Source organism: Penicillium verrucosum, assembly GCF_028828655.1.
Source record: "Penicillium verrucosum strain IBT 35672 chromosome Unknown utg000002l_segment0_segment0, whole genome shotgun sequence".
NCBI lineage: Eukaryota > Fungi > Ascomycota > Eurotiomycetes > Eurotiales > Aspergillaceae > Penicillium > Penicillium verrucosum.
The window spans coordinates 2050989-2068189 of record NW_026643211.1 but is presented as its reverse complement, the minus strand read 5'-3'; the positions used below and the strand labels follow the sequence as shown (position 1 = coordinate 2068189).

The following is a 17201-nucleotide window of genomic DNA, read 5'->3' as shown; positions in this document are numbered from 1 at the left end:
ATAGTATTGAGATAGCGCCTTAATATGTGGCTTCATGGATGGAAGAAGATGCCGCCTCATTTTCTCGTCGTGGGCAAGTTGAAGCCTTTAATTTGGTAGGCGGCCAGGATTCAAGGTTGTTATAAATTTATACCGTCAATCCACAATTAGGAGGTCAAGGATCTGAGGTGATGAGTTGTGCTGGGCGGCAATAGTAGCTGCATCAGAACAAGGGTCCAGTTGACTAGCTGGATACTTCGCGACCTCCGGGCTTGATTATCTGATCGCTTAGATTTTCTGCGATGTGTAGGACTTGTAGTGGGCCTGTAGTGGGACTGCTCGGGGTAATGGTAAGGCCGAACTCCGCAGGTAATGATACGCGCCTTTAGGGGGATTTCCGGTGTCCACTAACCGGTGATCAGTATTTGGTTAACTGCCAAGATGAAAAAAAACCACCACATACTTGTCTTTGGGTTGATAGCGGGGCATAAGCCTTGCTCCCCGGTTTGGAAGTTCGACAGAGATTGGTGCTGATGATACTAACAGTATCACTTGATGCGTTTGGTATTTCAGGACAAGAAGGCGTAAAACATGGCGTCAGGTGCACCTTCCACCCAATTTTGTGTTAAGTGCCATTGGTCTGGACATCGAATTTGGCCTTGAGAATGAGAGATTGAAGTTTGGCGGCGGTCTGGCTAGCGGACACATTTGGGACGTCATTGGATTTCGTCAACACACGAATGACTTTTTCGACGGCATATATATCTGCGCCATTTTTAATTGTATACACGCCGGGTCTCCAAAGCTCCGCCGCTGAGAATGGTAACCCAGAGGGAGTATTTCCTCGTATACTGCACACCACCAGATTGAGATGGCTGGTGGTGCCACCTTGAACCTTGACTCGAGAAAGTGCAAAGTCATCGGGGGAAGACACGTATAAGAGTGCCCTGAGCGAAGATAGCGAAGATAAACTGCATATTTAAACTCCCCAGGGCTCCCCGAATAAGTTATCAGCATTAACCAAACCAGGAAGCGTACAGTTGCTGTTTGTCAGAGTAGGAATGAAAGAAAACATAGAGCAGATGTAGTGTAGCTCGGCTATTTCGTGCTGTGGTAGTTGCCGGTACGATTGGCCGTGTAACACAACTTGGTTGACATCAAGGTTCCTCGGCGGCAGGTACATCCATCGGCATCGGGGGAAGCCGCATGACTTGACTCCAATATCACGACTTCTATCTTCGAAGATGATCGGCTCCCAGGGGAGATTTTCTGACCCGGAGAACTGACACCGACAATAGGATCACGTATTCCAGATATATAAGACGAAAGAGACTATTCCCAATGTAAATGCAAATAACAATGCAAATTACTCACTAAGCCCAAGTATTGCTATCCACGGATGCAGTCCCCTCCAAAGCTACCATAGCAAAATAATTACCAAGCGTAGGCATATCACAGAAAGAATATACACATCACTGGGCTCAACCCAACATGGATCAGATGAGAGCGGCGATTTAAGTCCGTTGGCAACATAAGCATGCAATTCACCGAAGGGGTGAGTCTATGTGCGCGTCATAGGTGGCTAGGCCGACCGCGGCTGTCACGGCTAGGTCAGTTTAGTTTGCAAATAATAGCTGTGAGCCTGGGTAGAGACGTTTTCTGGTAGAGATATTCGGCGTGCTGTTCTAGTTGGGACCGTTCTCTCAGTTCTGCCATAAACCTGGCGGTCGTTCCTGTTGACTGAACCAAACTGTCAAGCGCGATTGATTCATTATTTGCATCAACGTAGTCATTCAAGAAAGGTAAAGCCGTGCCCACTATCTTAGCGTAAGTGGCCAGCCCCATTTAAGCTGTGTCTATATATCCTCGATCGGCTCTTTGCGCACAGGCCCGACGACAAGGGTTACTGTGACCTCTTTTGTTGTTGTTCCGAGGTTTTCGCGAATTAAACCACTCTGGTCAAAGATGGCGTGCCATTAGCGATGAACCCCTGACGCACCGAGGTTGACGGGCCGGTAGCTGTGGGGAGAGCTCAGTTGGGGGCGGGTGGCGTGGACGGTGCTGCCCCACAAGGCTGCATCAACACCTTCAATCTGGCAAATGTTCGTTGTGCCTTTCGTGGAATGACACCAGCTGATACCTATCTACCACCTGATCTACCCACCTACGCCTGGTATTGGAAAAGATCTGCGCTGAGCTCGAGTCGCCTGCAGCGACTGTCCGGGTGAGATAGGAGAATGGCAACGAATGGTGGGGGGTAGTTTTGGGGGTGAGACTGGGGAGAAGCAAGCGAGGGGGAAAGTGCGCGACCTGGCTGTTACCTGGCTTCGACATGCCTCAGTGACGGTGCTGGAGTTTGTACGGGGTACGGGGAACGTGCATGCCAAACAGAGCACACGCGACACATCGATGTGAGCAGTGACAAGCCCAATCGGATTTTGCCTGCCTAGAATTGGACTCTCGATTGGTCAATAAATTATGGGGATGGTCAGCACGCACGGCAAAGAATTGGGGAATAACTGATCGCTTCACTAAAAGATAGTGAGATCCACCAATACACGAGGGTTGAATAATGTGATCCTCAATACAAAGTACTAATAATTGTACAACATACAGTCAAGATATTTTATTTGAGTAATACGGAGTAGACATGTCCAGAATGCCATCTGGTTTCCGGGGAGTCCGAGTTCGAATACCTCACATATTGTAATCCTTGTTCTCTGAGCACTCGGATTTAATTCACCCCTAGATTGTCAATTACGCCTTCTTTATAACTGTGGTATATAATTATAATTAATTATAATCATTGAATCAGGGGGCCACACGATCGGGACCTGTCATCCTGCATACTGTAAGGGGTCTAATCAGCTTCTGGATGCATTTTGGGAAGTGATAATTATATATTAACTTAATAGTTACCTATTACCTGGCTATGTTAACTATATTAAGCACCTATACCTCTATCTCATTAATCAAATTTTGTAGAGTAGGTTGAACATTTAAATCTCTTCTTATACAACCCAACATATTCTATTTCCCTCCAAAATCGAAATATAAACACAACATAATCTGATTTAAATGGAATTGAAAAATTTCGAATCAAAGACCGTTTGCGGATTTGATGAAGTCCGAATGCGGACACTTTCATTCGTTAAATTGAAAAACCCGACGGTTTGGGTCCAGGTTCCTGCAGAGAGAGAAAGAGAGAGACTTCTAAGGTTGTAACCTCTTTTCTTCTTTTCTTATTTTCTTATTTTCTGGATTCTTTTGACTTTTGACTCTTTCTACTCTTCCACTTGGAAATTATTTCCTCTTTTCTTATGTCTCGGGTATGTGTTCTATGTGTTCTATGTGTTATGTTATTCCCCCTAAACCTCCAGGGCTGTGTGATCCGTGGAAGCCCCAGCCCATCTCCCGCACTTTGACAGCGTCATCGTGCGGTTGACCCAAAAAAATAGCCTGAGGCACTGAAAAAAAAAAGAAAAAATGGCTAACAGAATCTTTCAGATTTCCAATCCTCAGATTCTGATAATCGCCACTCCCTTTCCCCGAGCTCCATTCTACGGTTCTACCGTTCGCGAATAAAACTCTCCGACCCCCTTCGCTTCACTTTTCTGCCATATCACATCGAAATCCGATTCAGCAAATCGTTTTAGACTGATCGGCTTAAATCAATCTTAATATATTCAAAAGGGAAGCGCTGCTTTTTTTTTTTGTTCCCTCCCCGCAGTGCGCACTCTTTCTCTGTTTCAACCCCGAAAAAGTCGATGCTCCAAGTGTGACGTCTGAATATCCCGCGGGGTCGCATGTCGCATCTCCAACACCCCACCTCTCTCTTCGAACAACCAGGTAGTTAGGATCTATCAGAATAGATCTATAAAAATCAGGAACCCGTCGTTTATCTATCACAAGTTCATCCTCGGTTCCTTACAATCCGGTACCATGTACGCCGTCGAAGATAGACATCATCCCGTCCCACCTCCGCTCTCAATGGATCGCATCTCTGCTCCGTCCGTCCAGTACCCGTCGGGGCCCAACTCGCTACGGCAATCCGACCATTTGGCACCCGTGACAAACTACCAAGATGGTCGCTCCTGGTCATTACAAGTGGTGCAACAGCCCATCCGGGCTCGGATGTGTGGATTTGGTGATAAGGTGGGTGATTTTTCCGCAATTGTTGTTTTGCCACCTCTTTTAACACAACTCACAGGACCGGAGACCCATCACTCCGCCACCATGCATTCGTCTGATTGTACGCGATGCGCAAACGGACAAGGAAATCGATATCAAGTATGTTTCAACCAACTGCTCCCTACCTCTCAGTTTGCTAACCATGTCTCCCCTCTTCAGTGAAATCGATACATCATTCTACGTGCTCACCGTCGACCTGTGGAATGCCGACGGTACCAACGAGGTTAACCTCGTCAAACATTCCGCTACCTCCCCCTCCATCTCTACCGCCATGTCCTCCTCATACCCTCCTCCACCTCAGAGTGTCTCTCCGACCTACCCGGGCTACAACCAGAGCCAGTACCCCGTGGGCTACCCACCGCAGATGAACAACTACTACGGTGGTCAGCAGGTGGCATACCAAAATCAATACGGTCAGCCGGTGGCCTACCCACAATACTACTCCGGTGGTCAAATGCCACCGTCCATGTCGCCCGCCACACAAACCGTCTCGGGAGGACCGGGTGGTATGTTCACTCGCAATCTGATCGGAAGTCTCAGCGCCAGTGCTTTCCGATTGACAGACCCAGACAACAAAATTGGGGTGTGGTTTATCCTACAAGATTTGAGTGTACGGACGGAAGGCACTTTCCGGTAAGTCAATTGAATGGGAATCGCTCGAACTAGACTAATTGCTCATTGCTAATGAAAATCCAGTCTAAAAATGAGCTTCGTTGACGTAGGCACGTCATCTGCGGAAACTTCCAACGGCGCCCCGGTCATCAATCACGGAACCGCCCCCGTTCTAGCATCGGTCTTCTCCGAACCCTTCCAGGTCTTCTCCGCCAAGAAGTTCCCCGGTGTCATTGAGAGCACCCAGCTCAGCAAGTGCTTTGCGCTACAGGGAATCAAGATCCCGATTCGCAAGGACGGAGTAAAGGGATCCCGCCGAGGTGGAGATGGAGACGACGATGACGAAGGCGACTACTAAAAGAGCAATCTTTTGATCCATAGTGCACCACGCGATATGCGGCGGTCACTTGGTTCGGCGTATTGTCTGATACTTCCTTGAATTTGCTTTTTCCCCCCTTGCTATATGAATGAAAGCATTGGGGAGTAAATGGCGGCGCGTGGCTTACGGTGTTCTGGGGCAAGACTCTGGTTTGCGGGTTTCAATATTGCTATACGGACCGGTGCTGAGGGGGGTTTTATCTGGGTTTTGTCTCATTGCTTTCTTTCGAATATGTTTTTCCCTATTCTTTTTGTCGACCTCTGGTCGTGTCTATTCATATCCTTCGCGGTCGATTGGCCGCACGTATATACACTTTGCTTTTCGGTGAATCGAGGTCCGGGTTGAATTACTGAGTGCTGAGATTGTTTGTTTGTCTGGCATAGAAAAAGTCGTTTGATATCCAAATCCACTGAGATTGTTCGGTTATATTTCCAATATTGTACTCTAAGAAGTATACTTGAGACTTGTGTATATAGTTGTAGCTGTAGCTCAAATACCAGCATTTAAACATATATCAGACCTAAGTCTCAGGATGATCTACTTGTTCATGATACACTACTTCCACTTCCCAATACGTGATATCAACAATATCTACTAGCCAGCCAGTATAACCTAGATATCTCTCAAATGCCAGGCCATCCCTTCAACCAAACCCATCCCCAACCCACGAACCATCCGTCTAACGTTCGCCATCTTCCAGCAAATTCTAGAAACCAACAACCCTCGGATCCCCTAATCCATAAAGAATAGTATATACTACCATTTCACACCAAGTGTAGTACAATAAATCCATATCCCACACGAACGAACCTCAACAAATCCCAACCCACCACCACCACCATCGCCATCGCCACCCAACCCGGTTCACAGAAGACGTCACACCGTACCTGACAGAAAACCGAAAACACCGAACCTGACAGAAACCCGACAATACCGGACTGTCCAACACGAACCTCTCAAACCGATACACCGACACGAACCTCGACGAACTCCCCACGTCGGACAATGTACCACACCCGTGGAACGGACTGACCTCACCGACTGATTTAGACAATTACCTAGTTAACTGACTCTGCCCATCCTCGGCACGTCCTGACACAGCGCAACACGGTCTTGCAGGCGGGAACTTGCACGTCGGTGAAGTATGGTTGTGGTTGTCTTCCCTCTGTACTCCGTACTCCGTACCACCGAGCTGGTATATGCAAGGCACAAGCTGACGAAGTCGCGGGTATGCGCGCTGCAGCGTCGCTACAGGAGGTTATATTATTAATAGATCGTAGTTAGGTAGTCACCCCCGGTATACACAGTATAGTTGCAAGACCCGACTGCATCGGGGTTTTCAGCATTGTTGGATTAGCGGATTAGCCGGCACCGGTTGTAGTGGGATGCAGGGTATGGTGAGACATTGACATTGCATAGGTATTGCATGTTCGCCGGTTTGGGTTCGGCGTCATTGGCGTTGGACGGTGTGCGGCTATCGCTATATCCTCGGTAACACATTACACAGTTCCCGGTGATTGCCATTGGTAACATTTGAATGGATGGTGTCGGGCCGTTGGTGGGTCGAGAGGGTTATTTCCTGGGGAAAGTAAGAGGCGAGGTTTTTGTTCGGGTTGATAGTCCGAACTACACCGTATGTTAGAGTGTTTAGGTAAAGAATAACGTCTGATGTAGATGTTGTTTATGAAATATCAAGTGGATAATTGGATAATTGCGGGTTAAGCCGACTGTTACCAAGGTTCTGAGGCATAGCGAAGTGGTTGTTCCAATTATAAACTGAGACCAGGATGATGATCTTCACCCGAATCCTCCGACTTCCTCCAAGTTTTGAGAGAGATATTCAATATTCAGTCCACTATGTTATGCATGTATCAGCCACTCGGGATTGGCAAAGAGGGTGTTCCCTCATCTTGGCAGACAAACGGTTCTCCATGTCTCACATATCTTCGTCAAAGCGACAAAAAATAGTATCCTCGGTAGTAACCCTACCTCATACCGTTGCATAAACCATACAAAAAAGATAATTCTGTTCGGGATATGAAGTATACTATACATCAACGATGTCTCAAATGACTCTCGCCACCTCAGCCACCATAACGGCCAAATCCGATAGTCAATGACAGAGGTGGTCCCTTTGGTTGATGCTATTCATGTGCAACTTCTATTTATATTACCTTCCTGACTCTATATAAAGAGGGCCAACAACCACCTCTTGTTGCTACTACTCCAACCAAGCATCTACTCAAACCATTCAACTACACAAAACAACAAGAAAGCCAACACGAGTCTTCACTCCTCAATATCCATCCACAATGAAGTTCACAATCACCACCCTAGCCCTCCCCCTCCTGGCCGCTGCAGCACCAATCACCGAACCAGCCGCCAACCCAGCCTTCAGCGTGATGGCCATCCGCTCCGCCTCGTCCATCCACTACCAACCACTAAACGCCGCGGGTCAGAAGTTCTACCTCGGCGGAAAGACCGCCTCCTACTGTCCAACCCAGGTGTCCCACTGCCCACCAGGAAACCAAACCGTCTTCGCTCCCGGCGGCAGCTCTCTGGTAAGTCGCAACTCACATCTCACATCCTACAAAGGACAACCCCTGCTAACAATCATCAGGATACCATGGTCCCAGGCGGCCAACAGGTCTACATTGACCCCAGTGGAGCCCTCAGCTTCACCCAGGCCCACTCCGCCAATATCCCGCAGGGCTCCTCGCTCGGCCCGTTCCACTATGCGGATGATGAACCCTGGGCTCACTACTCCTTCGCTGGCTGGGATGCGACTGGTTTCATGGCTTGTCCTGCTGGTGATAACCGCTGGCAGGTGTTTGCTGCCATTCAAAATGCTACCGTGCCCCATGGTAATGTTGACGAGTGTCTTGGGTTCTCGGCTGTTGCTTTGACCTATACCGGGGATGTTCCTGCTTGGCAGTATATCTAGATTAATGATGTGTGGTTGATTTCCTGGTTGCTCTTTGGTCGATGTCGTTCTGGCTTGTTTTTGGTTTTTTGAATGTAATGTATCATACTTACACTCCTTCTATATCTGGATTTAGGTTGGATTTAATAAACTGACAACATTGAATCTGTGTCGTATCTTTCGGGTTGTAGGTTTAAATGGTAACTATAGACATTTACATGTATCTCACCTGACGGACCGAGATGTCGTCGGTGGCTACGGGATTATGGAAGAAGGGTACTACTTGTCTGACTTGTCTCACTTTAGGTTGTCTACAAGTAGGATAGTACAAAAAGATATCACATTGAAAAGAATAGCAACGATGTATTCCGTGGGATCCGTCAAATGGCCATGGAGCCCAAATGCTCGGGCCATGACTTTATCAAAGGACTCGCACGAGAACTGGTGTTTGATCTGAATGCACACCGAATATATGTATGGGACCTAGGTAAGACTCTAAGCAACTGGATGATGCTAAGGTCTCTCCGTAGGTGTGTATGCACTGGATCCTCCGCACCACTCATGGGGACTACGGTGAGATGGTTGCAAGAGGACTGGGAAGAGGAAGAAGAAGAAGAAGAGAAGAAGAAGATGGGGGGTGAGTGTCCTTTTATACTCCCAGTCACATGCGTACCTTCCCAAAACAAAGAACATGCGCACCTTCCTAAAATGGACACTTGCTCTTTCCCTACAAACAACTTCAGACCTGATTAGCTGAGAGGTCTACAATGGCTACAGACGGGTGCCTACGGTGAACGATTCTGTCAATACGCAGAAATGTTATTCATAAAAGAGTGCAACTAAGTAATATAAAGGGCGTCCTATTGTAGCCTATGCCCCAGGCAGTAGGCAGGACAGAGTTCATCAATCAATCCACACACTTAAACCACCATCTAACTTCCATGCATCTATATCTGCAAGATCTAGTCCAAAACGGAATCACCTCTCGGTGTTCTTATGATTCGCTTGTTTATCCAGGCCACTGACCGTGGCATACTGCAAGGCAGCCTTGCGGGTCTCTGCCACTGAGTAAATAAGCCTATAGACCTATGATGTGAATCAAATCCACGGAGGGTCGACTTTGGGGGTTGAGGCACCCATGTCACCCTCAAACTGAGGGTACACACAATGTGCTACTGCCAACATCCGCGCGTTGGATATTGTGCTCGTCTTGGATGCATGCAACATCAGACGGCAAAGACCTATACCAGACTAGCTGTCTGTCAAGAGCATGTTTTGGGCAAGTTGATGTCAAGTGCGACTAGATCTAGTTCCGCCAGATCTTAATCGCCTTATCTTTGCCTCCACTGGCGATCTTTTGTCCATCGGGACTCCAGTCAACGGCAAACACCTCATCTTTGTGTCCTGGAAGATCCATCTTGAGCTTGCCGGTGCGCAAGTCCCAGATCTTGAGAGTAGTGTCCTTAGACGAGGACACCAACATGCGGGAATCTGCCGAGAAACAGCACTGGTAGACAGCACCCACGTGGCCACGGAAGGTGGTGATGAACTTTCCATCACGGCCATTCCACAGCTTGACGTGGTTGTCGAATCCGGCTGAGGCGATGTAGGCCATGTCCGGCGAGAACGTGACATGGTTCACCTCCTTTTGGTGGCCCAGCATCCGTGCGACGGGCTTGCTCGAAGTGGCGGGCTCCCACAGATACATTGTGAAATCGTCACTGGCCGATACCAAACGCTCGACAATAGTGTTGTTCACCGTCGCCGCCTCCTCGAACTTCTTGCGCGCAGCAGCCACCTTCTCAGCCTCAGTCACAGGGACCTTGCCAGTGTGGTCGTGGTAGGAAGTGCGGAGAGCAAAATCTGTCGACAACGCGAGGTGGTTGACACGATGGGCATGCGCCGCCAGGGTCTGAAGCAGGGTGCCGTCTTTGGGATTCCAGATTTTAATGGTCTTGTCGTGGGACGCAGTATAGATCTTGCCAGTACCACCCCATCGCACACAAGTAACCGATGACTTGTGGCCTGTGAGTACATGGTCAGTTACTCTGGATACAACGTCCCACACGCGCACCGTCGAGTCCTTGGAGGCAGATGCCAGGCGCGGCCGCCCGGACTCCTGCACGTGGTATGGCTCCCAGGCCAAATTCGTGATCCACTTTGCGTGGCCCTTGAGTCCAGCGCCTAGTGCCGTTCCCTGCTTTGCATCCCAGAACCTCACGGTGTTGTCCATGCTGCCGGTCGCGATCATGGCGCCGTTCGGCGAGTATGCGACTGCCAGCACCCAGCTGGTGTGACCCTTAAGCGTATGTTTCGGGGTACCAGTGTCACAGTCCCAAACACGAGCAGTTGAGTCTCCGCTTCCGGAGACCATGGTGGAAGATGAAACTGGGGAGAAGGATGTTGCTAGAATTGCTTCGCCGTGGCCCGCGATGGAGGCCGCGCATCGTGAAACGGCTTTCACTCGGAAAACTGCCTGCGGTGTATAGAAGAGCGATACCGTATCTTCAGTGGTCTTGATCCCAGGCTGGAGTAGTGAGTGGTACACATCGCGAAGAATGTCGATCGTTTGTTCCTCTTTTTCGGAATGGTAAGCGAATCGGTATGGTACTCGTCCATCATCCTCCTGGGAAGAAATCGCCGTCAGTACAACATGAAATTGTCAAATGGTCACAAGGTCCGAATCTTACATTTCCTTGTAATGTGTTTAGCAAAGTCTCAAGGTTCTTAACATTGGCATCGGCGACTGGGACGGAGACCGCAGGCCCGGTGGGCTGCCCGGTTGCTTGGTCGAAGAATTGAACTCGAACACTACCCAAATCGGAGGGGATATTCTCAATTTCCTGCTGCTCACGGGCCTTATCGGCCTGAACGAGCTTTTGACGCTTGCTGGGGGAGGATAGAGGGTCGCCATGGTTATTGATTTTGGGGTCGATGGGGGAAGAAGAGAAATTTTGACAAGCAAAAATATCTCGATGCTTATCTTATCGGCCCTATCGATTTCCCCATCTACATAACACCATCTTGGCCATGAGAATTGAGCTTCACAATGTCGGTTTATTCATTGAATTCATTGAATTCTATGGATTTTTCCTCGCCCTCGGTCTCTAGAAGTACAAGTAGACGTCCAACGGCCAGACCGACCACAACGGCTACCAGTGTCGCAGCACAAGACATCATCTGCGCCGTCAGTGAATCGCGGGGCGTTTCATCCACCATTGGCCTCGCATTTGTCAATCTTGCGACAGCTGAAGCAGTGCTCTGTCAGATATGTGACAGCCAGACTTACGTCAAGACAATCATCAAGATTGGTGTTTTTGAACCCAGCGAGATCCTGTTCATGAACACTGCCAAAGAGTCAAAGCTCCGTTATATCATCCAAGAGAATCTGCCAGATCCTATATTCACGTTCCTAGACCGCAGGTGGTGGTCTGAAAAGACAGGCCATGAGTATGTGGAACGGCTGGCCTTTCCAGAGGAAGTCGACTCGCTCAAGGTGACTCTGGGCGGGAATTATTTCGCAGCATGTTGCTTTGCCGCAGTATGAACACCATTCATATTGCCAAAAGGGACTACTCACATAAAAACTAGGTTCTCAAGTACGTTGAAGTCGAACTCCAGCGATCCTTTACCGCGCATTCTCTTCGGATACGCTTCGAACCGTCCCAGGGGTCCATGACGATTGACTTGGCGACTATTGTGTCCCTTGAACTTATCCAGAACCTGCAAAATGCGAAGTCTAAAGAAAGTTTGTTTGGACTATTGAACGAGACATTGACACCTATGGGGGCCAGACTACTCCGAGCTAGCATCTTACAGCCTTCAACCGAACGAGTCAAGTTGACAGCCAGATACAATGCTGTGGAAGATCTGGCCACCAAAGAGGATATGTTTGTATCTGTGAGGCAGGCGCTCAAGGGCTTCATTGATGCAGATAAAGTGTTGACCGCGGTAGAGTCTCCAAGGATCGCTAGTATTCAAGACTCGCGCTAACGGATTATCAAGATCATCTTGGTTCCCACCAAGCGGACAATCCAATACGTCGAGCAGTCCGTCAACAATGTCATCATGCTCAAGACTTATGTGTCTGCAATCAAAAACATCTTCCAAGCGCTTGGAGCAGCACAAAGCGATTTGCTGCTTACCATACGCGAAGTAGACCCTACATCCCTTTGGTGTTTTACTCAATCAAACTAATGCACTTTAGTTGTGCGCCCCCGAAGGGCATCGTTCAATTGAGGACCTGATCGACACGACTTTGAATGAGAATGTAACCTACCAGTCAAAGCCACTTGATCTGAGGAACCAACGCATTTACTGTGTTAAGGTCAGAGCTTGTATAATTTTACATTAGATACAGACCACTCACACGAATCAGGCCGGCGTCAACAGTCTCCTCGATGTTGCAAGGCAGACCTATAAGGAGGCGAATGCGGACGCCACAGAGCTGATTGAAAAATTATCAGGCATGTTTGAAGTTGTGAGACTTCATGAATAATGCTGACCTATATTAGAGAATTGTGATATGATCTTGGACTTGAAGTACGACACAGCCCGGCAATACTACATCTGCATCCCTGCTACCGAACCAGGTCCACTTCCGGATGTTTTTATCAATGTGTACCGCAAGCGAAAGCGTATCGAGTGCCAGACATTGGATTTGGTCAAACTCAATCAAAAGATCACCGATGCCCACAGCGAGGTAATCAACATGAGCGACCAGACAATCCAGGACCTGCTCCGAGACGTGTGCACCGAGGTATCCGGGCTTTTTCGAGTCAGTGAAGCAATTGCAATGCTAGACATGCTCGCGGCATTCGCTCAGCTAGCAACGAACCATGAGTACATCAGACCAGAGCTGACCGACACTCTCGCCATCAAGGCGGGACGTCATCCGATTCGAGAACAGATTCATAACAGCAAGTTCATCCCAAACGATGCATATGCAACACCGCAAACAAGATTCCAGATCATCACAGGTTGCAACATGAGCGGCAAGTCGACCTACATCCGGTCATTAGCCCTGGTTACAGTCATGGCGCAGATAGGCTGCTTCGTCCCAGCGCAATACGCCTCCTTCCCAATCTCCCACCAGCTCTTCGCCCGCGTCGCCACCTCAGATGATCTAGACGCCAACGTCTCGACCTTCGCAGCAGAGATGCGGGAGATGGCATTCATCCTCCGTAACATCCAGCCACGCAGTATGGTCATAATCGACGAGCTAGGTCGCGGCACTAGCACAACCGATGGTCTCGCCATTGCCGTCGCCCTAGCAGAAGCACTTATCTCTAGTAATGCCCTGGTCTGGTTTGTCACGCACTTCCACGACCTGGCGCAGATTCTCGCCGAGCGCAGCGGTGTGATCAATTTCCACTTAGCAGCAGAGATCGCCCCGGATGCTTCCAAGATGACCATGCAGTACCGCATTGCAGAGGGCCCTGTTCCAGATCGTCGATATGGACTTGTCCTCGCTAAGCTCGCTGACCTCCCACCTGCCGTCTTGAATAAGGCGCGCTCCGTCTCAGAGGCGATGGACCAGCTGGCTCAGCGTAGGAGCAGTCCGTCGCGTGCTGTTGCTATTGCCCAGAAGCGGAAGTTGCTTTTATCTCTACGTGAACAATTATTTCTCGCCCGTGACGGCACGATGGATAATGCTAGTCTTCGGGCTTTGTTGATTAAACTGCAGGATGACTTTGTGCTGCGCATGACTGCCATCAACAGAGAAATGGAGTTATACCCCGACGATGAAAGTGAGACAGAGGCTCATACTGAACATGTTTCCAACGTGTCAGTCCATACACCTGAAATCCAGGCGTTAGGTTCGAGTGAGAACAACGAGAGAATGAACAACACACTTGCTTCCGAACCCATTGTAATCGAATCTGATTCGGATTGTGAGTCCGAGCATGTCACTGACAATGATAGTGTGGTGTTGGTCTGAAGGACTTGAAGAATGAGGATGGTAAGTGAATTGGCCTTTTTATTGTCCCCTTCCTGTAGATCATATTTGTGTACTTCTATGGTGACAGTTTGATGATTCGACGGGTTGTGAAGGCCACATTATTCCCTAATATATGATATCTGACACATGAAGTAAAAATAACATGGGTTACCTCTATACAATACATTGTATCTGCATTCGCTAGTAGGTACAACAAAAAAAAGAACAAGAAATTTACCCGAACATAGCATATACGTTTTAATGGCGCTCCTCACCATGCGGTAGTCTATCCAACATAGGCCAAAGCAAGACCCAATCAAGAAAAGAAACATAAATCAATCAAGACATGACAGCGAATCAACCGAAGTGGAACAGGGTTTGCTTTCCCTTGTTCTTCTTTCCTTTTTTGCCATTACTTGAGTCGTCATTGCTGGGTTCGGCCGGAGAGGCGGTTCCGGAACTCGGGGCTGAGCCCCATGCGTTCGGGGCAGGGCCGCGGGTATCATTCCAACGGACGGTACCACGAGTCTTTCCAGCCATGAGGACATTGGGCTTGGCCGCTGCGGGGAGAGCGGGGAAAGAATCAGCGCCGCGGGGAGCGGGCGCAGCGGGTACGCGACTGGAGGAGGATGGTGCTGCAGATGATGGGCGACTGACCGGGCTAGGCATCGCAGGGCGGGGGAAAGATGGCGGAGCTGCTGTTGCCCACGGGGTAGCAGCAGCGGCCTTACCACGGCGAGAGGAGGGGCCAGCTGCGGCAGAGAGGGGAGGGAATGGGTTGGAGGGGGCGTTTGGGAGAGTGCCGCTTCTGCCCACGGCGGAGCGGGAGGATTTAGCAGTCGATGACTTCAAGCGCAAGACGCGTTTGCCGCCAGTGTTGACGGCGCCTGCTGACATGCCAGGTAAGAGACCACCGGCAGGAAGGGCAGGGTAATCCTCATTGATGGCACGCCAGTCATTCCAGGCTCGCAGGAGATCAGAGCGCTTGGATTCATCCTCGTAGATCTCAGCGAGCTCCTTGATGAGCTTGCCCAACTCGGTGCTGGATGTGTCGAATAATGAAAAGAAGGCATCGATGAGCTCGGTTGCCGAGATGGAAGAGGCGCGGTAGCTTGATACTCTACTGCGGAATTCGGCGAGTTTGGTGGCATCATTGCGGAGGAGGTTTGAAGCACGTTCAATCACAGCCTCATGGCGCATTCGGCGGGTCTGGTCTTGTGCGGTCGCTGGTGCCGAGTTGGCAGAAATGTTCAGGCCTTCGAATGCTGCAGTAGGAAGGGCTTGAGAGCGTGACGTGGGGGCAGACTGCACTGGAGTGGCAGCGCCGGATCGCTCTGGAGCACGCACGGGTTGGACATCTTCTCGAGTCAGCTGACCGCCAAAGTTGCGTGTTGAGACAGACTGAGAAGTCTGTATAGCCATTTGTCGCTGATATGCAACTTCCGCACGGGTCATTGGCTGTGCACTGGAGGCTGGCAATGGCTCGGCGTTGGGGTCACGGCCACGACCGGCACCGCGACGCTGGCGTTGCTGTTGATAAGGAGTGCGCATGTTATCGAATTCAGCCAGATCAACCATTCTTGCGTCTCGCCGAATGTCCTTAGAGAGCCCTTCGGGATGTGCCTCAATTTGGTGACCCTTCAGGTCCATTTGGGACTCGAAAACCACAAACTTCTTTTCCAAGCACTCTTTATCCAGGCAAGCGAAATGATCCTTGTGAAAGTGATTCTCCAACGCGTTGTAGTCAATATAATATTGTTGTTGACGATGAGAGGAGCGTCGGTCACAGATGTGGCAACGTTCATGTTTATCACGGCAATGAGTGTACAGCTCGTCGTCGCCGTAGAATCGTTGACGACAAAATCCACATTCAGGGTGTCCCCTGAAGCCACTTTGGTCTATAGCTCCAGGCTTGTCATCGCCAGATTTTTCGTGCTTACGCAGTTCCGCCGGGGTAAATAGTTCATGCTCATGGGTGAAGACCTTCTTGTTACGAGTACAAAGGTCACTATTCGGAAGATACAGTCAGCTGCTAATTCAAGAATCATGCACGTTATAAGATCGACATACCACATAACTTTGCTGTGCTTGCTCTTTACATGGCGGTGCAAGTCTGGCCACCCCAAGCAGGCCACATCGCAGTCCTCGTCCGGACAGTTGTATCGCAGCAGCAGCACGGTGTCCCCGAAGATCTCATCACTTCCATATTCGATGCCAAGATTGTGGTCCGTCCGAGCAAAGTCCTTCTTGTCGAACTCCTCATATCGCCGCACTGGATCATCTGTGAAGATCACGAAGTTCGATTCGGTCTGGTATACAAGTCAGCATGTGAAACAGAATCCCAACGAAAAGCAACACAGCTCGCCAAGAAATAATCACAAGATCATCATACCCTGCAATGAGCACAAGCCTTGTTCTTGTACAGTGCCCGCAACCGAAGCGCACAAATGTGACACGTCCTATGGTTACAGGGAGAGACCGAAGTATGTTCGACGGCAGAAGCGCAAATAAAGCATACTTCTCCATCATCTGCATCGTCCGTGGCCGCTTCTACCGGCTTCTTCGTTACTGTGATTGTGGCTTTCGAAGGCTGAGTATCGTGGTTATTAGTCTGATCGGTACTGCGAGTTTGTCGGCCTGCATCGCCGCCGCCACGACCACCGCCGCGGGTGCGAGGCTTAGAGCGTCTTTCTCCATCGCCGGTATTTTGTTGCGAATCTCCACGGCCCGGGGGAGCTGCCCCTCCGCGGCCGCGGCGACGCCCGCCGCGACCCTGGCTGGATGACTCTTGGGTTGAGGTCTGGTTGTCGGTCATTGCGGAGACGGGAAGGAAAGTTACAATACAACAGCTTCGGGCCAATATCAGGTGTGTTGGAGCCACAGAGCCCTGGAGTTTGTGGATTGTGGTGGGGGAGAGGTTTTGGAGAAAAAGTGAGATGTCGCTGACTGATCCCGCATTCCGCATTGGATGAGGATATGAGGTCTTCAACCGATCGCTCCCTTTGTGTCTTTGATTACACGCCAAAAAAATTCAGCTGAGTGATTAGGTGGGACATAGAGCATCTATTTGAAGAGTATGGCTGTGTTTGCCCATTCCCTTATACGAACACCATGCTAGTGGCCACACATATTAGGCAGACTCATCGGCTTGTTTGCGCCGGCTGCTTTATCAGGTC

The 17201-nt window shown here is 49.6% G+C and overlaps 5 protein-coding genes across 5 annotated transcripts; 3 read left to right on the top strand and 2 right to left on the bottom strand.

Annotated features, from left to right (window-relative positions):
* Window positions 1–3921: 3921 nt before the first annotated feature.
* N7516_006422 (velvet factor family protein) lies at window positions 3922–5140 on the top strand (the record flags this gene model as incomplete). The annotated part of the gene is made up of 4 exons (XM_057219142.1): window positions 3922–4134; window positions 4190–4269; window positions 4330–4803; window positions 4867–5140. The coding sequence occupies 4 exons, from the start codon at window positions 3922–3924 to the stop codon at window positions 5138–5140; spliced, it is 1041 nt and encodes a 346-aa protein (XP_057073233.1).
* Window positions 5141–7398: 2258 nt separating this feature from the next.
* N7516_006421 (putative IgE binding protein) lies at window positions 7399–8105 on the top strand (the record flags this gene model as incomplete). Its single annotated transcript, XM_057219141.1, has 2 exons — window positions 7399–7722; window positions 7782–8105. Coding segments are annotated over 2 exons (648 nt in total), but the record flags the coding sequence as incomplete, so codon positions are not given.
* Window positions 8106–9390: 1285 nt separating this feature from the next.
* Window positions 9391–11053, bottom strand: N7516_006420 (uncharacterized protein; the record flags this gene model as incomplete). The annotated part of the gene is made up of 2 exons (XM_057219140.1): window positions 9391–10710; window positions 10775–11053. Coding segments are annotated over 2 exons (1599 nt in total), but the record flags the coding sequence as incomplete, so codon positions are not given.
* An 80-nt stretch (window positions 11054–11133) lies between these two features.
* On the top strand, window positions 11134–14025 carry N7516_006419 (MutS family protein MSH4; the record flags this gene model as incomplete). The annotated part of the gene is made up of 6 exons (XM_057219139.1): window positions 11134–11625; window positions 11676–12035; window positions 12090–12239; window positions 12292–12411; window positions 12445–12564; window positions 12601–14025. The coding sequence occupies 6 exons, from the start codon at window positions 11134–11136 to the stop codon at window positions 14023–14025; spliced, it is 2667 nt and encodes an 888-aa protein (XP_057073230.1).
* A 357-nt stretch (window positions 14026–14382) lies between these two features.
* On the bottom strand, window positions 14383–16840 carry N7516_006418 (E3 ubiquitin-protein ligase HEL2; the record flags this gene model as incomplete). The annotated part of the gene is made up of 3 exons (XM_057219138.1): window positions 14383–16033; window positions 16096–16334; window positions 16418–16840. 3 exons carry the CDS (start codon window positions 16838–16840, stop codon window positions 14383–14385), a joined length of 2313 nt encoding a protein of 770 aa, XP_057073229.1.
* Between the last annotated feature and the right edge of the window lie 361 nt (window positions 16841–17201).